The sequence below is a fragment of the Trematomus bernacchii genome, unplaced genomic scaffold (genome assembly GCF_902827165.1).
Source record: "Trematomus bernacchii unplaced genomic scaffold, fTreBer1.1, whole genome shotgun sequence".
NCBI lineage: Eukaryota > Metazoa > Chordata > Actinopteri > Perciformes > Nototheniidae > Trematomus > Trematomus bernacchii.
In genome coordinates, this window is record NW_022988066.1 from 3,203,928 (window position 1) to 3,230,157 (window position 26,230).

Sequence of the window (26,230 nt, forward strand, 5' to 3'; positions counted from 1 at the left end):
AGTCAACTCTAAAATCCTTGATTTAGTACTATTGTGTACGAGTGACTTTTTTAGGCGTTGTTGTCCTCACAATTGGTAGTAACAGTAAAATCCCAACTTGCAGTATAACTGCATGCACATACAGTATGAAGGTAAACATGTCACAATGCAGAAGCAAATAAGTAGCCATTTTAAGATGTAGGTATATAAGTTCAATACTTTGCTGGCAAGACCAAGAAATATAGAACATATATTAGACAACATTTTGTAAGTAAGTTACATTTTGTTATAGCCGTTTTGCCTTTATTAGTGAATACTTTGAACATGTAATGTTAACATGTTAGTAAGCTAGCTCAAGGCTCACTTTTGAGTGAGGTTGCAGTATGAGTGTAAGCCATGGTTAAAGTGAGCGAGTCACTGAGACTATTACATTACAGTGCAGGCAAAGTATGGTGATAAATTCAACAAAGCATATATGTATTGAGGAATAGAACATTAATTAGAGGATTTTACCCTTATCTGAATATGGAAGAAGTTGTATGAAGTCTGTATGTGATATTATGTTGTTTATAATCGTCTGGGGAAATTAATCAAGTCAATGGTTTTTTAGGCTAATAATTGCTGTTTTATTTGGAGAAGTTACAGCAAATACATAAAAAATATAAAAAATATTGCGGCACCATCTTGGCGTTTTCTTTTATTTACCCAGAAAACAACAATGGTACTATAAACCTCAAATCACCATTTAATCTGCTAAAGTACGGTAACATGGTAACATACACTGACATTTGCATGACAGTCTCACAGCAAAGGTGAAAAACCCACTCTGTAAGTGGATTTAGATTAAAACTAATCTTGAGAAGTATTTGCAGGAACACTTGACCCAGGGTTACACACAGCATATCTATAAAATATCTAATTGATCAAATTGACAAACCATTATTAATAAGCTTAATAATAAATCATCTAAAAAATATAACTTTAGCTACCTAATTGATGTTTTGGTAATTAATACAAAGACAAAAATATGTGATACATTTTTAAATAGGTCACCGCAAGTTTGACTTTCAGACACAAACAAGGTCATTCTAGAAACAGTTACAGGCAGCAGTATTGACTGAAATGACTGACTGGAGTGATGCCTAAATACATAAGGAACTCAACTGAAGTGCAAAAAATATGAAATACATTTATCCAAAACATAATGTTACAGTAAAAAAAATTAAGAGTTCATGTCCATCTGCTGCTTATATATTTCAGTATTCTAACAAATCCGAACACTATGTAATTCAGGGTTTTTTCTAGAAAATTATAGTATGAGGGCAATACTGTGGCGGTGGCGCTGATCTTGAATATAAGATATATCTATTCTCACGAGAACAAAACCGGGTAACTGACACTACCCATGTAATATTATTGTTTTCCTTTAACAGTTTCCACACAATACACTGACATGAAACAAAAAGAAAATAAATAAAGGTTTTCTGTGGTCACCGACAGGGGTGACTATACTCACCGCATGGTTTTGGAGCCTGGGCGGCAGCGGCAGCCAGCAGCAGGCCGAAGCACGAAAGGGCGCTGATGAAGTTCATGTTGCGAAGCTTTAGGAGTCAAACGTGGTCAACCCGTTAGCGCTCTGATCTCTGGAGACAACACACGCCTCCATATATACCTGCTCACAGCTGGCCTCTCCCACACTCTGACGTTCAATCCCCACTTTTTCCGTTTGGACCCATCAGGGAAAATATAGTTGGTGTGACATATGACCATTGATAAGATAAGGCTATGACCAAACACCAGCTGATCAGATAATATTTTAGCCCTTTAGTCGGAGTTTTTAGATGTTAGACCTTTTCATTATTTCTTCCACATTTAAAAAAAGAAAGAAACAAAATTAACATTAGGCGCTTTCACACCGGAGTAATTTTCCCAGGAATAGTTCCGATAGTTCCTGGGATTTTGCGTTCACACCAAAAAGATCTGGAACTAGAACTTTTTTTCGGGAACCTTTTCACCCCTTTTTTAGTCCCTGCTAGTGAGGTGGTACTTTCCTGGGGAGGAAAAGGTTCCAATTTCTGATTGGCTGGGCGAATTGCAAACCACACCCCGTAAAACCAAGCCCCCAGGAAGTGCGCCGGACTCTGAGGAAAATATTCGTTGTGGCCAAATGGCGGTACTACACTTCCGTTAGGTTGCTGGGCCCGGAAACACTTTTTCCCATTCACTTACATTGGGAAAGAGTGGTCTGTAAATCATTGGATACTTTTTTTGAAACTAAATAAACTACCCAGTATGAACGTTTGTATAGCCCTTATTAAAAACATTCGGTCCTCAAGTTGTAAAATGTGCTAATAACGTTATTCTGAGAGTTATATATATATATATATATATATATATTAGGGCTGTCAGTCGATTAAAATAGTTAATCGCGATTAATCGCAAATTAATCGCACATTTTTTATCTGTTCTAAATGTACCTTTAGAGGGATATTTTTCAAGTTTTTAATACTCTCATCAGCATATGAGTGGACAAATATGCTTTATATGTTTGTTTATTATCATTTGAACAATGACAAATATTCTCATGAATATTAAACACAACAACCTCTGAACATTACAAATATTCGCCTCAATTCAACCTGGAACCTCTCTCATACAGTAATACAATACAAAGTGTGTGTGTGTGTGTGTGTGTGTGTGTGTGTGTGTGTGTGTGTGTGTGAGAATGTGGAGACACTGTGATGGATCGTTGGAGCTATGTGCAGCTCAAGGCATATATGCTCGAACGGGAGCTGCCTGGACGCTGCAATCATGTTGCGCGCACTATCCGTGGTGAGTGTGCTGACTTTTCGTACAATGTCCCACTGTCTGGCTACCTGCATAAAGTCAAGTGCTCGGCGCAGTTGTCGGCGAAATGTCGCTCCTCTGTTTTCATTGAAACAGCTCCTTATATCCGTTAGCGCTAGCTAGCACCAGATGCTAACAACAACAACAACACGTAAGGTGTTGTCATCATCAGCTTGTAGATGGTATTTTAAACTCGATGCGCTCTGAAACTACGGGGCGGCCGAGGACAAAAAATACACATGCGTTAATCGCGTTAAAATAATTAGTGGCGTTATTTTTGTTTTGTTATTAACGCGTTAACTTGACAGGCCTAATATATATATATATATGTATATGTATGTATATATATGTATATATATGTATATATATGTATATATATGTATATATATGTATATGTATATGTATATATATATATATATATATATATATATATACAGTGCAATAATTCTTTCATGCTAAATTAAGCTCTGTTGCTTGGATATCACTAGATCTTGTTACAGCGTAATATAAAAGTACATAACGATTGATGTGTAAATTAGCATAATTACTAGCTAGCCGCTAGCTGCTAACTGCCGCGGCCGCCTCGTTAATATCAAAATCCATCATATAACAATCCAGTACCATGCTGTCATGAACGTGCGGTGCTGTTGACGTGCTTAATGTGAACGAGCCTTTTGGGGGGCGTGGTTAAAGTTGTGCATGCTCTATGAGCGCACATACGGGTACTTCTCAGGCATGACGGGTAATCTGTGACATTTCGCTCTCTCAAAAGATTAACGCATGTGTATTTTTTGTCCTCGGCCGCCCCGTAGTTTCAGAGCGCATCGAGTTTAAAATACCATCTACAAGCTGATGCTGACAGCCCCGCTCCTGCCGCCCGCTTGTGGCAGACCACACTTCCACGCTCACCGGCAGGCCCGGACTGGCCATCGGGAGGACCGGGAGGGTGTGTGTATGTGTGGCGCGAGCGAGGCACACCTTACGTGTTGTTGTTGTTGTTGTTAGCATCTGGTGCTAGCTAGCTGCGCTAACGGATATAAGGAGCTGTTTCAATGAAAACAGAGGAGCGACATTTCGCCGACAACTGCGCCGAGCACTTGACTTTATGCAGGTGGCCAGACAGTGGAAAAGTCAGCACACTCAGCACGGATAGTGCGCGCAACATGATTGCAGCGTCCAGGCAGCTCCCGTTCGAGCATATATGCCTTGAGCTGCACATAGCTCCAACGATCCATCACAGTGTCTCCACATTCTCACACACATTCTCACACACATTCTCACACACACACACACACACACATTCTCACACACACACACACACACACAGACACACAGACACACAGACACACACACACACACACACACACACACACACACACACACACACACACACACACACACACACACACACACACACACACACACACACACACACACACACACACACACACACACACTTTGTATTGTATTAATGTATGAGAGAGGTTCCAGGTTGAATTGAGGCGAATATTTGTAATGTTCAGAGGTTGTTGTGTTTAAAGGGCCCATGTCATGGCCATTTCCACTGATCATAATTCCATTGTTGAGGTCTACTAGAATAGATTTATATTGTGCAATTTTCCAAACTCACATTGGTTTCTCATACAGCATCTCTGTAAACTACGTGTATTCACTGAATTTGACTCTCTGCCTTTAACGGCTCGTTGTAGCTCCAATAGCTAGCCCCCACCCTCCCTCCGAGCACAGTGTGCTCTGATTGGTCGGGACGTTGTGAATCGCGCTGAGCTCCGTGGAGGTGTTGTTTCCTTGTTAGCAATACACAGCCAAACACAGCCAAACTCATCCTGAGCACACACAAAGTCACAGCCGAAGTAAAAACAATAAGTGTGGCTTGATATTGAGTAAGAAAAAGGTTGATAAACGCTGTGAGAATGGGTCTGCAGAGAGAATTTCGCCGCGATCCCAACTGTCTGTTATCAGCCTGCACAGGGAGGAGAAATCAGCTGAGCTGCCTGCTCCCTGCACACAGATGTGTGTGTGAGGAAGTCCGTGGATTGGTCAATTTGGACCAATCAGCGGGGGCTTAACGTAACGGCTCCGCGGACGTAACGTAACGGCTCCACGGATTGGTCCATTTCGTTCCGGGTACGGCTTGACATCATGCCGTACCCGGAACGAAATGGAAGAATCAAATGGACAATGACGTATCTCCAACGAGGCGTTTTGGGGAGGTATTTTCTGTGTTAGAGTTTTACTCGCTACAGGGTGTACTTTGAGGGTTTGTGACTCTGCACACCGTTTACATGCATAAAAACCTTCATAACACACAAGGGGACGGGTAATAACCGGAAAAGCATGACATGGGTCCTTTAATATTCATGAGAATATTTGTCATTGTTCAAATGATAATAAACAAACATATAAAGCATATTTGTCCACTCATATGTTGATAAGAGTATTACAAACTTGAAAAATATCCCTCTAAGGTACATTTAGAACAGATAAAAAATGTGCGATTAATTTGCGATTAACTATGGACAATCATGCGATTAATCGCGATTAAATATTTTAATCGACTGACAGCCCTAATTATTACCTTTGGTCAGATTCTATATAATATTTATTACAAGAATGCTGTATTTGATCTGAAAATGTGAATCAATGCTAGAAAGCATTTAGGCAATGTTGTATAATGGCGCATTTCCACTACAGCGCGGAGCGCGGTTTAAGCGTGCCGTGCCGTGTGCGGCCCGTTTTTGGTTGCACTTGGCGTAGTACCGGCTAGCGGGTACTATTTCACAGTTTTTCTGGCCCCATAAAATCGAGGTTCTTTCCGGGCCAACAACCGGGCTGAGTTGGGCTGAGTATGCTAAACTAGAGAAAGAATCGCTGGCAAGGGGGCTACAACTACAACAAAATGAACATATTTGACTGTGATTTAATTGTAATACACGTTTCAAAATGATGCCGAAGTAACAACATACTGATACTGAAAAACCATGAATTAATGCTTTGACAAGTTGACAGACGAAAAACCTTTTAAAAATGCGTGTTTTCTAAATGGAGATCGGCTAAGCTAACGCAGTATATGCTCCGACCGTCCACACTCACAACAACGGCCTATACAGACATAAATAAACCAGCGACTGTATTCGCCACGACACAGACAGTCTGTGGTTTGTACTTGTACTAGACTTTTGTCTAGTTTATGAACAGATATGAGGAGCTGTGAGCTTGAGTGCTAACAGCTAACGGCTGATGTTGTTTTTCTCTGGTTCGCATTGAAGATGACGTCACGGCTCCACCTACACTGCGTTACTATAGTTACTGCAATAGCTACTAAACTGTAATGGAAACGCAGCATAAAGTGAGCCAGTCCTAACAAGGCCTAACTACCGTACTAAGCCGAGCGAGGCCCTGCAATGGAAATGCGCCATAAGATACCACCTCCTGATTAATGTGTTTCTTTTATCTTCTGAGCCACATTTAGCAACAAGAAAACAGGTCACAGCTCCAGTGTTTGACTGCAGGTGTTAACGGGCCGTCTCCACGGCAGCGTTAAAAAAATCTTGGAGGTGGGCGTATCTGAGGCTTGGGGATTTTTTTGCGACCAACCAATCACATGAATCTCCCGCCCGCGACATATGAAGCCAAAAAGCCCGAAGTAAACTGGATATAAACTCCCCAAAACAGGCGAAAACATACCACTGTCTCTGCCACCTCCCTCCATGCCTGGCTCCTCCGGTTTATATCCCGGTAGGTCTGGTCATAAAGCACCGGGTGATTGATTCGCTACCGCTAATTTCTCCTCCATGTTTTGGAATATGAGGAAATGACCTGCGGTCTGTCTCTCCCAGCATACACGCCGTTTGATTGGCTAGAGCTTGAACTGTCAGATTTGCGTACACGGGATTTGATTGGCTGACGCTTCCTCCTCAGCTTCAAAAGTTGAACATTGTTCAACTTTGGATCTTGAAAATCCTGAGAATCTCCGCTCGCCTGCCCACAATGCATTTCGGCGAAAGCGAAAAAAAGTGACGTCACCCCATTCAAAGTGAATGGGCAGAAGCGTTTCAAGATTTTTTAACGCTGCCGTGGAGACGGCCCGTAAGAGTCTTTAGGGCTGCATTTATCTGAGAATGCTACAATCCAGTTAAATGTACTTAATCTGGTTAAAATATAAACCTTTTTGTCTTGGTAGTGATTGCTGTATCACATCTTTGTTTTGCTTAGTGCAAAGAAAACTTTACTCATAGTCTCTCTTTCAAATGCTTTGCCTGCGGATAAAAGTCATCAATGTGTGCAGGGTGTGCGCAGAATAGCCATAGATAGATCATGTGAAAGTTGTTCAGGTGTAGTAAAATAAAGTCATAGTCAGGTGCACCATCCTTATCTGCAGGTTTAGAAAGTCACCCATATATAATTTACCTCAATGCATTCATTTATGGAGGGTATAATAATTATATAATCAATATTGCATATTATACTTAACACATAAATCTATTGAGATGTACAGAATGTATCAAAATCCAGTCATTCAATGGTGTGAATTGGAATATGTCATTTTAACATGATATGTAGAATCATTTTTCATTTGTAAATATTCTTACATTTTTGCTAATGAATAACAAGCAATAGCCATGCATTTCTTGAACATGTTATCAATCAAATGTGAAATAGAAATATGATATTAAAAAGTATTTATACAGTACTGGTCTCAAGATGATTTTCACTGTGTTGTGTACTGCTTTAGCCTTAGAAAATTATAATGCCTATAACTGCTATTATCCAGCACCATTAAACCAGTTTAAAAGCCCTGACTTTAAAAATACTTTTATAAAAAGACATTTAAATATGCAGCATTAGTTTTGAAAAGATTTAAACATGCTCAGTTTATTGTAGGCTATTCATAGTGAGCTCCTCAAGCTTAAGGAATTTGTCAGGATTACCCAATTTAAAGGGGACCTATCATGCAAAATGCACTTTTGTACGTCTTTTATACATGAATATGTGTCCCCGGTGTTCCAGGGACTCACCAAGTGTCAGAAAACACAACCCTCTCTATTTTCCTCCATACCCAAATCTCTAAAAAAGGGGCTGCAACGGATCTGATAAAAACTGATCCAGATTTAACACTTTCCTGACGTCAGGACAGTGGCGCTACGGCTATTGGGCCAACTCCACCAATCAGGAGGAGACAGCCACGGCCATTGCCGTTCGAAAGCGCTGGAGACGCTGTAGTACATATGCCAGGCCTGTAGATGGTGCTGTTCTCACAGAATCTGCCCTTGCAAAAACAGAGCTAAAAAATGTCAAATTGAGCAAAATGAGGCATGGCTAAAATGCATGATCTGTTTGGTATTTTGAAAAAAAAAAAGTATAAATATGCCTTATATAGGTATGGTCCTACACTATATTATTCAAATATAGCATGATAGGTCCACTTTAATGTGTGTATAGGCCTCCTAATAAGATAATGACAAGAAGTATTACGATCCTTAACTTAAGTAAAAGTAGCAATAATACATGTAATATAAATAATACACAAGTAATTTAAAGGTAGGGTAGGTAAGTTTGAGAAACCGGCTCGAGATACACTTTTTGTTATATTCCATGGAATGCTCTTAACATCCCGATAGCAATGAATATCTTAAGTGCTTTGACAAAAAATCCATAAAAAAATGTCATCTGGGGAAGCCGTAATACTGTAAAAAGTACGACCAATCATTTTAGCCGGCCCGGCTAAAATAACTGGATGGCCTACCTGCCTGTCAGCCTTCCATCGGGGCACAAACTTATCTCGTGCCCTCATTGGTCATGTGCGCGTTCGTGTGTGTTGGAGGAGGGGCTCTATAAGGAAGTGGCAGATTTTCTCCGGTTGTGTATTTTCAAAATCTAGCGATCTCGAGCCGGTTTCTCAAACTTACCTACCCTACCTTTAAGGCATGCATTCAATAATATTGAGAACGGCAATTTCTTTCTCAATTTTCTGCCAGAAATGTGTCTCAGTCGGTTTCAAGCGTAAAGTAACACAGAGCAAAACTAATGCAGTCCTTTCAAAACTGGGAATATTTTACTCGTGCTATGTTACCATTACACTGCTAACGGTCATTATTATTCAACAACTGAATTATCTATGTTGAAGTATTTTGAAAACGTATTTCTGACAAAAAGATAACAATAAGTGAAGAGCTTACCGGAAACAAAGTGTTGACTGCACAATCTGGAGTTAGATGTCGGCTGCCAGTGGTCCCTTCTGATGGCAGCCAGCCATTTATTACGACGGTCTAAGTCTTTGGGGATCGATACAAACTGTAGTCCGGGGTTCCTCTGGCGACTATTGTCACAGCCCACAGCACAACAAATCCCAGGCGTATCCACAAACTTTATTATTCACGATTTGTCTTTCTCTGTTGCTTCCTCCGTGTTCTCTGTTGTTGTAATGACTTGCTGTGACCGGACACCAAAATGGCGGCGCTAGAATACAGTGACGTCACGTGGTACCCATGAATATGTAATAGAGTGGCGAAGTCCCTCCCCTTCCGGTGGACCTCCATGGGACCTTATTTCGGAAAAATTATGTATTGAAGTCAATGGAGAGAGAAAGATTATCTTTCGATCCCGTTTGAATTGTGCCACGAATTACACATATGATGTTTGTCAATTTAAAAGATAATTTTGCAAGTTAAAAAAAAAAAAATGTGTCGTAAAACTGTGAAGTAACACATTTGTTTGTGTGAAACGCTCAATGAACTACATCTCTGGTCAACAACACACGTCACCAAGATGGCCGTCACTACTGTCTTGTCAACAAAACGATTGACTACCCTCACTATCACCACAATGAAACACGTCCTGAAGAATGTCATGCAAAGCTGCCTGCCTGCCTTCCTTTGATTCTCTCTGAACTGCCTGGTCGTTTTAATGTTTAATGTCAACCATTTGTGCAGATAGCATGAAATAGAGAAGATCGCCGATGCTAACGTTAGCGTTAGCATTTCTCCCCCGGGCTTAAATGGTGTATTATAGAATGATCACACCGGTGACAGTACTATTCAAAGGGTTCACGAAATATGACTACTACTGTTTAACATTTTGGGTTACTTAATGTTACTTCATGTTAAGGCTAATAAAAATGACAAGGCTGTAATGCTAACTAACGTGCTAGCTACTAGCTAGGTAGCTAACTTGATCAAGCAACTCCTGGTCCTTTCATCTAACGGGAAGCAAAAGAACGAGCAAGACCCATTGCTGGTATAATAACAACCTGGTACTAAGCACACAGGCATCTTGTTAAAGTTATCTTATCTTAGCCAGCGCCATATAGATAGATTATATCTATATTGCGCTGATCTTAGCTATCTGAATGGTGGAGGAAAACAATTGTGACATCACTTACGCGACTCTGGGATTTGTAGTCTTTCTAGTTACGTATTTTTCATAGTCTTATATTTCAACAGTTTTACGACAAACTGTGACTTTTTTGACATGGAAATTATTTTTTAAGATTGACAAACATCATATGTGTAATTCATGGCACAATTCAAACGGGATCGAAAGATAAGTTTTCTCTCTCCATTGACTTCAATACATTATTTTTCCGAAATAAGGTCCCATGGGGCGGAAGTAGATGGGCGTGACTTCGCCACTCTATAACTTTGTCCGCCTTTTGTCAGCAGTGCAGTAGCCTACACTAAATTTAACAGATTACACATCTTCATCAAAGATAATTCATTATAATTCACAATAATGAAGGAACTAATTCAGATTTTTAGAGATGTTCATTCCTATCTTTGTTGAATCCTATGTTCTTGTTATATACATTATGAAGGTTAAGCATATGTCTTAGTTGAATGGCGAAATAACAAAGTAACATGGATGTTTCAAATGCAGTTTGAATAGTATGGTCCATTTAGCTTACAGTCGAGAAAACGGTCTTGTCAGTACAATCAAGGGTTAATTGAGCATATCAGTAGGCTTTTAGCTGTAGATGGGTAATTCCAACTGATTGACCCAGGTCCAGGGTAACACACATTGAGGTAATAAAATCTTCTGAAATGTCACCTTAAAGGGCCCATGTCATGGCCATTTCCACTGATCATAATTACATTGTTGAGGTATACTAAAATAGATTTATACTGTGCAATTTTCCAAACTCACATTGGTTTCGCATACAGCATCTCTGTCAAGTATGTGTATTCAGCAGTATTCACTCTCTCCACTAAACGACTCGTTGGAGCTCTTGCCCCCTCCTCCCTGTGAGCCTAGTGTGCTCCGATTGGTCAGCTCGGCCACTCTGTTCTGATTAGTCAACCACCAGAGAGGCTCCGCCCGCTTTTTTTGGGGAACATCAGTCTTATAATGGCGTCGGTACAGCCGTATATTTTATACGCTAACTAACCGAACTGTACCTACAACTGTTGTTATAGAAGAGTGTGACGGCCCCAGGGCCTTTGTGCAGGTGTGTTGCAGGTCTTACGGTGGGGTGGAGCTGAAGAGGCTAATCAGCGCGATCACGGACACCTCCGTAGCCGAGGTGCTATTAAGCCCAGCCCGGCCCGTCTCTCTCCAAAGCGGCTCGGCGATTCTCTCCCCTCGACCACCTATCTCTGCATTTACTACAATAAATGTGCCGTGGTTTTGTAAACTCGTGTATGTCTCCTTGTCTTTCCGTTGTGGCCTACGAGCCGGTCATAACAAAGAGTAAGTTATTTTTACCTGTAATAAACTACTACTGTTTGATGAGAAATCAAATCATGGTTTGCTATATATGAATGATATGTTATAGGAGCAAATAATTCAGGGAAGAAAGGATAGGCCTACTAAGTATTTCCATTAAACTTTATTTTTAGAAATGTACAAAATGAACATAAATATACATATATACACACGGTATATCATCCATTCCTCCCCGCATCTTGCCTGGGCGCAGCCGGTGCCTTTTAGGACGAGGCCTCAGTAGTAGTAGTCCTGTCCCCGTCATGTATTGTCCGCCAGGATCTGGCTGGACGAAATCAAATGCAAATCACAAAATATTAGAGAAACTTAGTTGTTTTAGATTCGTTAGTAGTAGTTGTGGTAGGAGTGTGGATCTATCTAATGAACAGCTTGCCAGCTAATATGCTAACCTAGCTTTATTGTTTACTTTGGTAGCTAACACGATATGAACGCTAGCTCGGAGGATCGGCAACTATAATGTACTGTAATAAAACTACTATGAACAAAAGCTAGTGGTTCATATTAGGCTAGCAATAACGTGTTTATAATTGCAATCTTATACGGGTATTCTGCTACGTTCGGTCATACATTGTAACTTGCATGAATACATTGTTTTGCGCTAGCATACAGCTAGCCTCGTTAGCTATACATGCAGTATGTACATGTACTGTCACAATGTACGGTAAATCACCCGGAGTATACTGTATGAGTATTCCGTGTGTGTGACTGCAGACATTCTCCTGCCATGACAAACATGTAAGGCCATCTGCTGACATTGTAGTTGATATATTTAAACGCTAGCAACGTAGCATAACAAAAATGTTTTTCCGACCAAACCCAGGTCTAGCTCCGTCGGTTAGATCGGTAGCATACACGCTACGCCAGCTATAATGTAATTACGTTTCGCGACTGACCGCACGGCAAATCACCCGGAGTATACTGTCAATAGGTATTTTGTGTGTGAATGCAGACATTCTCCTGCTATGAGATACATGTATGCAAGGCCATCTGCTGATATTAGAGTTGATATATGGAACGCTAGCAACTTAGTTAGCACAGTTAGCACTGTGTCAATGGCTTAGCAGTCCAACACAGTTTACACATTTAAACAGTCTTGTTTGATAAATACACAAATAACAATGCAAACTTACAGGTTGTGTACCCGAATCTTCCCCTGCTCCAAACGGTCCAAACAAACTAGGAATAGCATCGTTCTTCAGTTTCAAATGCTGTGCATATCCGGCTTCAAACTGGGCAATGTTTTGGAAGCTTTCGTCTGTGAAATGCCGGTTCTTCGAACCTCTGAAGGAACAGTGTTAAAAAGACATTTCAACCACTGACTTCGTCGTGGTTCTTCCGTCGGTAGGACAAACAGCTCAGATTTCTCCTCACATTTCAGGAAACAGGTCCTTGGCAGTGGCATGACTGGATCGATTGTGAACTGAACCAGAGCTTCCAACAGTAAATGTTAGGCTGGCAGAGGGTGCGGCCAGCGCCGCTGGGTGTGGCCATAGCTCTTCGGGATTGGTCCATTTCGTTCCGGGTACCGCATGACATCATGGCGTACCCGGAACTAAATGGAAGACGCAAATGGGCAGTGACGTATCTCCAACGAGGCGTTTTGGGGAGGTATTTTCTGTGTTTGAGTTTTACTCACTACAGGGTGTACTTTGAGGGTTTTGACTCTGCACACCGTTTACATGCATAAAAACCTTCATAACACACAAGGGGACGGGTAATAACCGGAAAAGCATGACATGGGAGCTTTAATATGTCCTCCGAGGAGGATAGAGCTGGGGAACAACTTCTACTGCATACATTTCTTTGAGCAAAAGTGTGTGCCTCACCTCTGACCCACTGTTAATACATTTCCTTGAACAAAAGTGTGTGTACCCTAGCCTCTGACCCCATCAAGTGAATCAAGTCATAAATAAAGGGATAAATGTAGGAACAAATATCACCATACACCAAGACAACAGAAGATCTCCTTATTACAAACTTGGTTTCTTTTTGTCCTTGACGCTGATGTCAATCTAATCGTTTTTAAAACACTAACAGCATGTGAACTTTGAATTTGTGGTTTCACAGTAAGAAAAATGTCTACCATACTGTACCTTCAGTTTTTCACATAGTTTCTGTAAGTGGAAAAGCTTGGCATGCTTCGAATGTTGATTTTGGTGTTGAGTACAAACCGTTGGTGGGAACTTTGTGTTTGAAAATCAGTTTAAGATAATCTGATCGGCTCATTATCCAACATATTTAAAAGGATTGTATGCAAGTGTCTAGCTGTCAGCTTTGTGACAAAACATGCATAAAAAGGTATAAGAAAGAGAAGGAAAAAAAACACAAACACCACATACTGCATATTATTTTTATTTTCCAATATGCATATTAAATTATTATCTGTTTTTATTCTTTAGATTTTCTTGGCTTATTAAGGTTGGCAATTATTAAACCAAACATCTTCTGAGCAAGGAATACTTTAAATGTTTCAGTGCAAAACAGCGAAAGCCAAGTTATTTAAAACAATACACCCCCCTCCAGCCCCACCAGAAAAAAAAAAGATTTTAAAAAGCCAGTAGTTAACAAGTATAAATAAAAACAATGCATTTTAAGAGAAGAAACACTTGTTTATGTGTAGGTTCTCTTGTCTTGCAGCAAAGCTCTAATTTACAAATGTCCACCTCATATACATATATGAATATCAACATTGTGTATATTATAATATAATCTTGTTACAATCTATAAAAGGTCCATGTTAATTGTGTTAATAGCTTAAATTAGTTGCATTTTTGCTCATTTGAAGTTAAGACGTACTAAGGGTTTCTGTGTACAATCCGACAATAATTTGTTGACTGAAAGATTTTCATGACTGTACAATCTCAGATTCGCTGTCATACACTCCTTATTGTCGCTATACACAGGAACCTTGAGTGCTTTGTGTGTGACCTTGTGGAAACAGAGGCGGTCACGCTACTGGTTTGTTGTGTAGTGTCAGTGAAAATATCACTCTTTCTCCAGTCACTGTGAGTAGATTTATCACTGGTTCTGTTCTGTTCATTCAATATAAAGTCGGCTTTGGTGTTTACATAATCATCTGTTCCTCCTCCAGCTTGCCCTTCCTGGCTCTCTACATTTAACAATAAACCTGCATAACTCTTACTAACTACAGCTCTATTGTATGTATTCCCTACTTATTTTTTCAGTGTCCTGCTACTCCTTCAAGAAATCACAAAAAACAGTCATTCTAACATTCAGGCACTCATCCAGTGCACAGAAGAAATCGTAGGACTATGTAATGCGTTAAATCCTCAATAATTGAGTGCAATTGAAAATGTACCAACGGTAGAGACACACGTAAAGAATCAGGGACACAGACAGGGTCCTTCTGGCCATTTGAAACAAAAAAACATGTGTGATTTAGGAGTTTTAGGTGTCCCAGTTGTGTTTTGTTTGTGTCCCGGTTTGGCAGGCAGGGATTCTGGCACCGGTAAGTTTGATGCAAAGTGATGAGAGAAATTGCTGGGCAGGGAAGAGCATAAAAAGACTGTTTGTATTCGACGGTGGGGTTAAAATGTGAACAGAAAGCCACTCGATGCAAAGAATGTTCAAGGATTTTGAGCATGAACAGCGTTTTCCTGCAGAAGTTGTAGGAGCTGAGCGTGGGGTCCAAGTCTCTATCTTTTACAGTTTATGGACCAGTAATTTGTCCCTTGTTCTTGTATAAACTCCCTCCTCTCCTCCATACTCCTTTGTCAGCAGTCAGAGACTTCAGAGGTGTTGGAATCACTGGCCAGTTTCCTGCGTTGTCTCACAGTTTTTTCCTCATCCTAGAGAGCAGAAGAGAGTTTTTTTTTTTTTTAAATGTACACACACTTTTGGACTGACAACCCTGGATACACATTATTTTTGACACTTTATTGACCAAACTATCGATTAATCTAGAATTTATTTTTAAGAAACAGTATGAACTCCATCTAATGGATGACATGAACTGACAAAATAAAAACAAAAAGCTGAATTTTTCAAATTACTTCTATTCTTCAGTAAAAAATATTCCGGGCACAATTTTTCTTTTTTCAGGTGACACTATTTGAATTTTCACTCCCAATCAAATCAACAACAAGAAAATAAACAGTAGTCAGTTTAGGCCAAATTGTTCTTTTACATATTGGTATGGGTCCAGAATTTTCAAATGCCATGAAAGAAGAGACTGTAGTTATTTGGATCGGTCACATGTTTGTGTTTATGTGTGTGCTTACAGTCTGAAAGACTCCATTCTGGCCCCACTCTCCAGGGGAGATATCGTCTGGGTCCTCTGCCTCTTCCTCCTCCTCCTCCTCACCCTCTTCCTCTCGTACTGTGTCCATGCCGTCTTCCTCGTACTCCGTCAGACAGTCTGACTCCTCCGCTGAATGGAAAGATTTAGAGGAGATATTGCAGAGAGAATTTATTGTGTGACTGACCCGCTGGTTTAGATTGTACCCATAAAATATCAGGGCCATCTCCTGCTGTATTTCAATAAAACAGACCGAAAAAAGCGATGACCCCTGATTCATTACAAGGATTATATTGAACCTGATCTTGAAGGTTAATCGTTCCTTTATAGGAGACTGCAGCATAAACCTTTTTTGTGTGCAAGCTGTGTTTAAATATTTTAAACCACTCTTAACAGGAAATATTATTAGATAATGTTAATGAAGAAACTGGCAAGTTGTCGTACCTTCTGTAGCCACGTAGCTTTGAACCGGCTCTATCCTGGATACAATCTCTGCAAGGTCAGTGAAGTCAGCTGCTGGACACGTGCAGGACTAAGGAACACAAAAAAACATCATTATATGTGTATGTAGTAATACATCAACCATATTTATAATTCAATATTAGTAAACTTATTTAAAAAAATGCAAACTGTGTGTGTGTGTGTGTGTGTGTGTGTGTGTGTGTGTGTGTGTGTGTGTGTGTGTGTGTGTGTGTGTGTGTGTGTGTGTGTGTGTGTGTGTGTGTGTGTGTGTGTGTGTGTGTGTGTGTGTGTGTGTGTGTGTGTGTGTGTGTGTGTGTGTGTGTGTGTGTGTGTGTGTGTGTGTGTGTGTGTGTGTGTGTGTGTGCGTGCGTGCTCTCACGTCAGTTCTCTTGCTGTCGTTGTAGTCGGCTGAGCGGTGGTCCTTCAGCATGTTCTCGATAATGTCGCCACGGGCCCAACCAGTAAACAGCAACTTGCCATGCTGGAAGCCCACATCCTGAAGTATTTTAAAACAGAAATAAAAAGGTACTTTCAATATAGCAACTTTGTTTCTTAATTATGTTTTGTTTATTTGGCAACATTTCATTCATGTTAAAATGTGCTGCTAGTTGCGGCAATGATCTATACTTCAGAAGAACATACATCTTCAAAACTGTATTTTGTACGTGCTGCAGTGAATCATTGTGTGAGGTGCAATCAGAGGTACAGCTAGTGTTCACAGCTAAAATAGAGAGTTACGGAGTTAAAGCACATTTCCTGCTACTTCCCTGGCTCTTTGGCTAACTTGTCCTCTATTTGGGTAATTGGCTGTGTATTGTGTTTAGGATGTGGCAGTGGGAACCACATGAAATGCCTAATGATTAAAGTGACCATGACCTTTGACCACCAAAATGTAATTGAACCATCCTTGAGTCCAAGTGGATGGTAAAAACAGGCATTATTTATAAAGTTACTTACATAAATCTCGTCAAACTTGCCGAAGTCCATGGTCTTGAAGCGGTCGATGGGCGGTCTGATGTACTCGCAGTAGGCGCTCTTCTTTACAACCTCTAACTGCCGCACACAAGAGACGTAAGCCAGCCGAGACTGGATCTCTGCCATGTCGGGGACCTGGGGAAGGAACAGTGTAAGAACCAGAAATTAACACTAACACAAACACATGTATTTCGCAATCTGCAGACAGAGCAGATCCTTTCTTCTACATATTTATTTAAAAAAAAAAAAGCTAAAATGCACTACTCAGTATTTATAAGATGCTGAGTCACCAATAGTAGCCAGAACCTTGGGCTGCCAACTGTACCTTCACTTTCTCTGCCCAGGGATTGATCCGTTTCCAAAGCAACCACCAGCCAGACAGGCTGTCTCCATAGTTACAGAGGTCGGTCTCATCTTGGCTACCTACGTCGATGGCAATAACTGTTCTGGCACCCATGTTCCTCGCAATGTCCGCTGTTGAACGTGTAGCGCAACCACCAGCATTCACACACACAGACGCACAAACACAGCACGGCAAAATCCAGCAGCAGAGATGGTAAAACAACGGATGCTGTGTTATTATATATATATATATATTTATTTATTTAATTAAACATTCATTTTAGCAGCACAATGTTTGAACAGACTTACACCACAACAATGTTTCAGTGGTCAGATACACTGCAGAGGATTTATAGCCAATTAGTGACAGGAAACACTGCAACTTTGAAAGTGGAAAATCTAGACTTCCCTGGCCAATGGGCACAATGCCGGAGGTCATGACCTTTCTCATTGACTTTCTAGTGTTAAAACGAGCGTTGGGACAGCGAGCATTTTTGTGGTGTTGAGCCTATTCTAAGACAGAAAAACAGGAAGACGTCCCACAAGCCCAACGCACTGATCCATAGTGCCAAGAACAACTAGAAAATGCAGCTGATTGAGCACAAACTCCCTAGAGAGCAGGCAGAGAAACAAGAGTCAGAAATAAACAATGTTGATTTTTAAAGAGCCTAGAGTTAAATCAATCTTTGGACCCAAAAAGCAAAGCCTCACTTTTCACAGACCTCAAGAACGAGCAGAGAGAGAATTACAGCAGCTCAGTCCAGAGCACTGTGAAACATGGCCCTGCTGTTTCTAGACAGAAAATGTTCTTTACCATAGCGACACAGAGACCGACTCAAGGGGAGTTTTCATCTGCACACCAAAGTAATTTGTGTATTAATGAACACAAATTGTATGGCTGGGCAATATTGTTTTATTAACAGAATATTAGGAAGGATATTTTTCTGATATCAATCTTAATCATAGAACAAATCTTACTGAGGTTCAAGCAGAACTCATGAATTACATGAATCCAAACTTCTCATTAGTGATAAACTAGAACTTCAATAACTCCTTTTGTTGTTTTTAAATTACAATTTGCTTGAAATCATTAATTTGCACATCCTAATGATAACATGATATGATCATATCACCACAGTATGATTCAGCTCAAGGTGAAATATTGCCCAGCTCTACAGACAAGTGCTCATTTTGACATAAGGGGAACCTGACTTTAATATCAAAGCAGACTGGTGTCGTATGGCATAATTATAGCAAAATCACACATTGGTCTTAATGTAAAGAACTGCTAATCTTTTTTTCCCTTCCAATTTGATACAGTTGGTAACCCCTCTAAGCATTTTTTATTTGACGCCTTTCTGACACCGGGCTGTTTGACAGGCTAATAACACATTCCCCTTTTCAATGTGGTATTGCTTGAATAACAAAGTGTAAAGTGTTTAAGTGTGACCTTGTCCTCATTTACATTCGAATCCAGCCCCATCACAAGTTTAAATGCTGAATTCTCCCCATCTTGTAATACAGAGAAAATGTCAGGGTCTGATAGAAATCGTTTCCTTACTAAACACAAAAATGTGGATAAAATTTGTCTCATTTGATGGTTTGAACTGGCTCCATATTCCGACAGGGAAAACTCAGCACACTCCTCCACTACAACTTGACTTCCATTCATTCGCATTAAGAAAACCTCAAATTGACATACTTACCTTAGCCTACAAAAAACCTGATTAAAATGACTCGTAATAATCATCCCCCTCCCTCACTCCATCTCCCCTCTCCTCTGGGGGACAGGAGTTTGGTGGACATTGAGGATTGTTTTCTAGGGTGAGAGGGGGTACCACCTCTACTTGCCTGGCAGGTTGTTGATGTAGCCACCGTCCATTAGCAAGTTGCCGTCTTTGGGGTCGCAGAGAGGCGGCAGGTACCCCGAGAGGGTCATGCTCGCCCGCACATAGCGCCACAGAGAGCCTGACACACCAGGAAGGGGAGGAGGAAGGGGAGGTCGATAACATCTCAATAATGTTTGCTATACGTTTCAGGTTAGTGTCGACACAGACCACAATCCCAACATAAGAGGGAGGTCGGACAAAGAAGGTAGCCGATCCCTGCAAAGGCTAGGACTGTAGTTCTGCCCACCTCTACACTCTGTAGTAAACCACCTCAAACCTCATTACCTTGCACAGAGACCCTGTGTGACTTGTGCGTAAAGGTAAAAAAGTAAATGGCAACCATCACAGAGCACCAAGGCTGGTTGAATCTCCAAACAGTGTCCCAACAACAACAGTGCTTTAGGGCATGGGGTCATATTATAAGCTTCTTTCTAAAGCAAAATCGTATAAAAATATAAGATGAAACCAATCATGATATTGATTGAGAAGAATTAAAGAATAATGTATTAATTGTCTAGATGTGAGAGAATGAGCAGCGGCAGATGCTGTGACAATATTTGGAGATTCTTCACCGTGAACATGGCAGGGAAGCACCCAGCCTGCCCAGTCCTGCAGTCCAGCTCAGTGCCAGCAGGGGGCAGGAGCAGGAAGGGTGCTGCATGGGTTGGAAGGATAGGGAGCACCACAGAGAGAAGCGTTGGGGTGCATCTATGCTTGAAGTATATGTAAATGCTGAAGAAGAATCCTTTTACTGAAATATGACTTGAGGGGAATCACTAAAACCTACAGCTTTATGTATTTTGTACATGATGTACAAAGGGCAACAGCAGGATCCAGAACACATCATCCTAAATAATGATAAAAAATCTATAGAAAAATTAATAAGCAATCCATGCCATCAATATATAAAGAAACATATGGCTCACAGTGCGCAACACTGGCATGCACATAGAAGCAAGCAAAGCTAGGGGAGAGGACAGGTGCTGTACATGTAGGGGAGGCTTGGCATGTTTTTGTAGGTAGAAGTGATTGAAATGAAACAGTAGCAATTCAACCGTCTTATAGAATACAAGGAAAACAAGCTGCATTATAGTTCAAAGGACAGACGCATTTAGGCCCAATGAAACGCACAATGATCCTGACCGACAGACAGATGCGATGTTGACATGGTGCAGCCGATCACTATCTCCACTAAGTGTCTCCTGCAACGCTACTAGATTTCCTTTAATCGAAGTACACAATACTCCCTAATCTCACAAGGAAAGTCCAGCTCAATCCATACCACTTAAAAAGGTATGTCACCCGCTAAATGACCATTTGTTCATCAATGACTTAGCCCCTGTGACGTTTAGTTCATGAAGAAAACGTTTATTTGGCATGCCTTAACAGTAAACCGAGAAAAGTAAGGTGAATTAAAGCAAATGGGGGCATGCAAACAGATTTTTGGGCTAAAACTCACCATAACCCCCCCATTTAATTAATTTCAAGGTCGAGGCAAAGAATAGAAGGTAACACGCGTGATTAATTGATATTCAAACGATCAGTTTGATCATTACAATGCCACGTAAGGTCATTACAAATAGTGAATACAAGCCTCATCCAGAACTTGATGGTAATTAAAGAGAAGGTTCAAAAGTTTAGTAAATCTACTTAGGGGGCCAGAAGAATCCGGACCATCATGCATCTCTCTATGTCCCATAGATGTCCAGACATGCATGGGCAAAACCTCAAACTTACTAAGGAAGTCTAAAAGTCTAGATCTCAGCAGTTATATTTAGAGGTTGTGCAAAGCCAACAGTAGAACATGTGCTGTGTGGGTGAATCGAAAAAGCCAATTGGAGTTAATGTAATATTGGCCAGTATAAGATGAGGCACTGCTTGGCTCAATCAAAAGACGTATAGTGGATTTAGTCTTTCCTTCCAAACCATGGGCTCCCAGTGTCCACCTGGTCAGGGTGGGGTTAGTTACGAGTGAGAACTTGGGAGGGAGAGGGCAAGAAAGAGGAGGAGGGACGCCGAGTGGTCGATTGTCGACTTAAGGATGAGAGGAGGATGTTTTGGTGAGCGGGTTTTTAAAATCTGACCTGGGACATTGTTAACATAGCAACCATCCACAAGCAAGTGGCCATCCTTGGGGTCGCACAGGGGAGGTAAATAGGGGGTGTAGGAGGCGCTGGCTCTAACATATCGCCAGACGCAACCTGTCGGGAAATGGAGATGTAGAAGGAGGAACACATCAAATATGGACCCGACTCAACGTCACAGATGGGTGAAGAGAGCAGGAAAGACATAAAGTATAGAGTAGAGAGAGAGAGAGAGAGAGAGAGAGAGAGAGAGAGAGAGAGAGAGAGAGAGAGAGAGAGAGAGAGAGAGAGAGAGAGAGAGAGAGAGAGAGAGAGAAGAATGCTGAGAAAGAGAGTAAAGGTAGAGAGAGAAAGATTTAGAGTAAGAAACGCCCGCAACAAAGAGAAGTAAAGTGAAAGAGGCTGCAAGGAGCAAAACAGAGAGGAGGGGGAATACAATGTCAACAAAAATAATTTACTTCTGCCTGTGCTATCTAACAAAACGTTCTGTTAAGAGGCCAATTTTAAATAAAAGCATACTCTAGGCCAATTAATTATAACCTTTCAAAGGCTGATAAGGAAGTATAATGGACTTTGTTCAGAATGATGACAAGATACCGAAATAATAAACACAATAACAACACAACTTAAACTAAGTATAAATAAACAGTCTGTGATATGAATGATATAAAATACGTCGGGTAAATGAAACGAGATCTATGTAAATCAGATTTACAACTCAAAAACAGTAATGCAAGTTTTAGTTTTTATGTGTTCATTAGGCATATAAAAAGTAGTATTAGTGTTGTTAGATGACGAGTTCTTCAAGCAAGGTGGGAGGAAGACAGGCAGAGAGTGAGAGACAGGCAACGAGAGAGGCAAAAGAGGGAGAAAGACTGAGATAGAGTCCGTCATATCAGGAAGAGCTGTTTACTGTTTAGCTAAATACTCCAGACTGTAGACTGAAGTGAAAACTGCAGGTGAAACTGGAAAAGGTTTTACCGGAAATATTCCTGATTTGTGTTTAATCTTTAAGTTTTCTCAGATATTAGTCTTATTTGTTTTTCTCTCTGGATAAAAGATGTAATTCAAACAGGAGCGAAAGTGACACATTCAGGTTAGCATCAAGCTAGCTATGTTTGACAAAAGCACACCAGAAAAACTACAGAAAGCCCAGAATTATGATGAATGATAGAAGCAAAATGGGAGGTCATAGGGAGTCATGAGGGGGAAGCAGGGGGGAGTGTTCTGGATCCTACATGTTGATATGGACATGGGAGAGGAGTCAGCATTTTTGGGGTCAGCAACTACACAAGTTATTTGTCTATGAAGCTACCTACGGATGGACAGATCTGTGATATCTCTATGTGCACAAAGACCTGATGTCAGGATTATAAACAAAGGGCATAATCAGGGAGTTTTAGACTCAAATGTGGGAGATAAATAAACTATAACAAATCTACAGTTATATGAATTTAGTGTATGAAAAGGCAGGAAGTTACTAAGAAAGAAGAGAAGTTTAATAGAGACAGAAAATACAAATTCTAGATATAAAAACAGTTTGAAAGATGGTTAAAAATTGGAAAATTAAAAGAACAAATAGACAACGAAAGAAAGAGTGAACTAAAATAAAAGGAGAAACCAAAGAGATAAAGGGGAGAAAACTATGCTGTAAAAGATTGGAAAAGTAATGATAGGAAAAAGGATTTAGAGAGAGGAAGCTTTGCTCCAGCAGTTATTTCAAACACATGACAAGATGCTAACATAACAAAACCCCTCAAATCCAGTCACCAGCCTAAATTATAATAATTCAGAACGTTGCCTTAAGACTCGCTATGTCTTAAGTTGATGCAACTTACTGTACATGACAGTGGTAGCATTAAATGATTTTACTGAAAAGTTAAATGGCATAGAAAAATGGCAAACTGGATTTGCAGGGTTGTTAGGGAGGTCTTTCAGGCTTCAGCTAATGTTAGGGATGGTGCATTTACTCAAGTCAAACAGAACACATTTGCAATTATATCATTAAATACAGTCACCGGCATAGAAACATCTAGAAAGTGTTTTCTTTTGCACTTATTAAGTCAAATCTGTCTCAGCCCTTGGCCGTGGTGTACTCCAAACAAGATTGAAACTGGCAGGTTTATGGAGACTAAAAAAGGGGCTTTGTTACTAAAAATGAAGAATTCATTTGGCTTTGATGGCTGCAGTGTATGCATGTTGGCCAAAGAAACCTAGTATGTTTATTTCCCCAGTCAATAACACATTATTGCTTGTAAATCATCTATAATATGATTTAAATGGCTGCTGCTTTTTAAAATGATCTCTGAGCCTTGTGTTTTTGGATTGTAGTCATTGAATTTGAGAACATTTTTACACTGTTGTGTGGAACTTAATATTGTCTATATCCAACAAGACGCAAAGTCCTCCAGCCGGTGAGGAAACTATTACACAAACGCATAAGGAATACTAGTAACTATTTAGTTTTATAATACAACAACTTCAATTTAGTTCGAAGTACACCCGCCTTAAACCATAAATCAGAGAGCATGCAGTCACTTGAGATGAAGCATAAACTATTACCTACAATATTTATTGACTTATTGTATACATATATGAAATGCAAAAGGGCTAGTGTCACTAGTGCAATAGCATAGCATTACATTCACTTAGAAAATAACTTTAGTTTGGTTGCCATTTCACTTTTGACTGTCTGCTGCCAGCATTATTCAATGCTTAATTATTTTTTATACAGGAATTGATGACAATGCCAATTTCAGAAATTAGTTTTCGGTCATAGAGAGCAGTATTATTGATTGAGTTTTGTTAAATGAAATGAATAACATCCTTTCTTGTGTTTGTGTTTATGTGTATGTGCTGGCATTTATGTATGCTGGTCTAAAGCTATCAAATAGTGTACGAACTAACACACAGATGTAATGTCCTGAGCTTATCTAAATCTTAAAAAAACACTCAGCCAATGGCGATAGTGCTCTGATAAAGCGGCCACTGCAGTCAGCTCAGCTGTCACTTACCATCCTGGTGGACACGCATGGCTGAGGCCGTGATGTCAGTGGTGACGTTGAAGTATGGCAGCCACAGGTCCTGGGGGCACAGAAAGTATTACAGTGTCCTAAAAGGTACCTTTTTCCAGTGACTGCTTCAAAAACATAAACCTCTCAGGGTCTGGCAGATCTTACTGCAGCAAAACATTTTAAAATATTTTAACTCCAAACTTGAGAATGACCTTTTAGGAGATTCCTCACCTCTGCTTGTTTGTCCAGGAACACTTTATAGATGCTGGTGTTGAAGGCAGCCCCAGAGAACATGGAGGTGATGGGATAGGTCAGGTCCAGCACCGTTTTAAATACCGAGTTCATTGCCTGTACAGTCAAATTGGACACAAGTTTACTGTTAATCATATATTTTAGTGGAACATGTCAGGTTGTTGCTTTTCATCAGTTTTCAAGCCAGAGATGGAGTAGGCCTACTCGAGTCCTGGACTCGGACTTGACTCGCGCACTGATTGACGCGGAGTCGAACTCAGACCCGTGAATTCTTGCGCACGATGACTCTGACTCGTGAATTTTTAGCCCACGATGACTCTGACTAGTGAATTCTTCGCCCACGATGACTCGGACCCAACTTGTACATTGACGCTCCGACTTGGACTCGGATTCGAGCAAGTTTTGTTTTGAGTCAGATGTACTCTGTCCTGGCGTGTGCATCTGCGAGGCGAGTTCACGTACTGGGCGCGCCTCCGCTATTCCAGTCTAAAGATGTCCAGAGACACAACCCGCATCGTGCTGTATGCTTTCACACATTTTTCTTCGACATTGGGAAAGAGCAGCGCAAAATGAAAAAAAAAAAAGATTGAAGAGAAGGCTCCGTAACACATTACTCTAAGGATCGAGTTCAGACATATAGGCTGTCTTAGTAGAGTATTGTGATCTAATCAATAAATAAAGATTCAGCCGATAACACGAAAGCACATGGCTACTTAACATGCAGAATGTGTCATTTTGCATGCTAAGTAGCCATGTGCTTTCTGGGGCTTGATCTTTATTGATATAATTTAAACATTCACTATAATAATTGTAGCGTCCCCGGCTGAAGGATGGTCAGACTCTCTAACTGATGGTTAGAACTTGTGCCCTTATCAGCCAGGTGCTAAAAACCCAATGTAACTATTTAGTATATGTTAATTTATTCGTCATCTATCCGTCATTATACATGTGTGTTTACACTGCTCCGTTGTTCATTAACTTCCGGTTAAAGTTCCTTCAAAAATAAGAGTCCCGATCTTATTACTATCAAAATAAAAGTGCAAAACGAAAACTTTACCATAGGAAAATATTGGCATACAAATATAATCACTTCTCTAAAAGGTAACTCATTTTAAATATAGTTAGACATATTAAAGGTAATTTACAATAATAAAAAAATAATGATAATAATAATAAGCTTTATATTTGTATAGCACCTATTACAAGAATTGTAGCCAAACTGGCTTCACAGCAGTTCAATAGACAGATTAGTATAACATGACAGGATAAAAGCAATGTAGAGGAGCAGCTACATTACAACAAATATATCCACTAAGATTAATACATGAAGACTTGTGACTCGGACTTGACTTGGACTCTTCTTAGGTGACTCGGACTCAGACTCGAACA

The 26,230-nt window shown here is 40.4% G+C and overlaps 1 protein-coding gene across 3 annotated transcripts in view; it reads right to left on the reverse strand.

Annotated features, from left to right (window-relative positions):
- Positions 1-13,901: 13,901 nt before the first annotated feature.
- The window catches only part of pnpla6 (patatin-like phospholipase domain containing 6), a 28,909-nt gene continuing 16,580 nt past the window's right edge, over positions 13,902-26,230 (reverse strand). The window contains exons 29-38 of one of the 3 annotated variants that reach the window (XM_034120493.1): positions 24,821-24,937; positions 24,590-24,659; positions 21,576-21,692; positions 19,454-19,570; positions 17,586-17,734; positions 17,243-17,395; positions 16,665-16,781; positions 16,268-16,355; positions 15,807-15,955; positions 13,902-15,374 (exon numbers count right to left, since the gene is read on the reverse strand). In XM_034120493.1, coding sequence (XP_033976384.1) covers positions 15,300-15,374; positions 15,807-15,955; positions 16,268-16,355; positions 16,665-16,781; positions 17,243-17,395; positions 17,586-17,734; positions 19,454-19,570; positions 21,576-21,692; positions 24,590-24,659; positions 24,821-24,937 — 1,152 coding nt within the window. In that variant the 3' untranslated portion in view covers positions 13,902-15,299. The remainder of the gene's footprint in view (positions 15,375-15,806; positions 15,956-16,267; positions 16,356-16,664; positions 16,782-17,242; positions 17,396-17,585; positions 17,735-19,453; positions 19,571-21,575; positions 21,693-24,589; positions 24,660-24,820; positions 24,938-26,230) is intronic. The other 2 variants (XM_034120494.1, XM_034120495.1) reach the window with 2 other exon arrangements.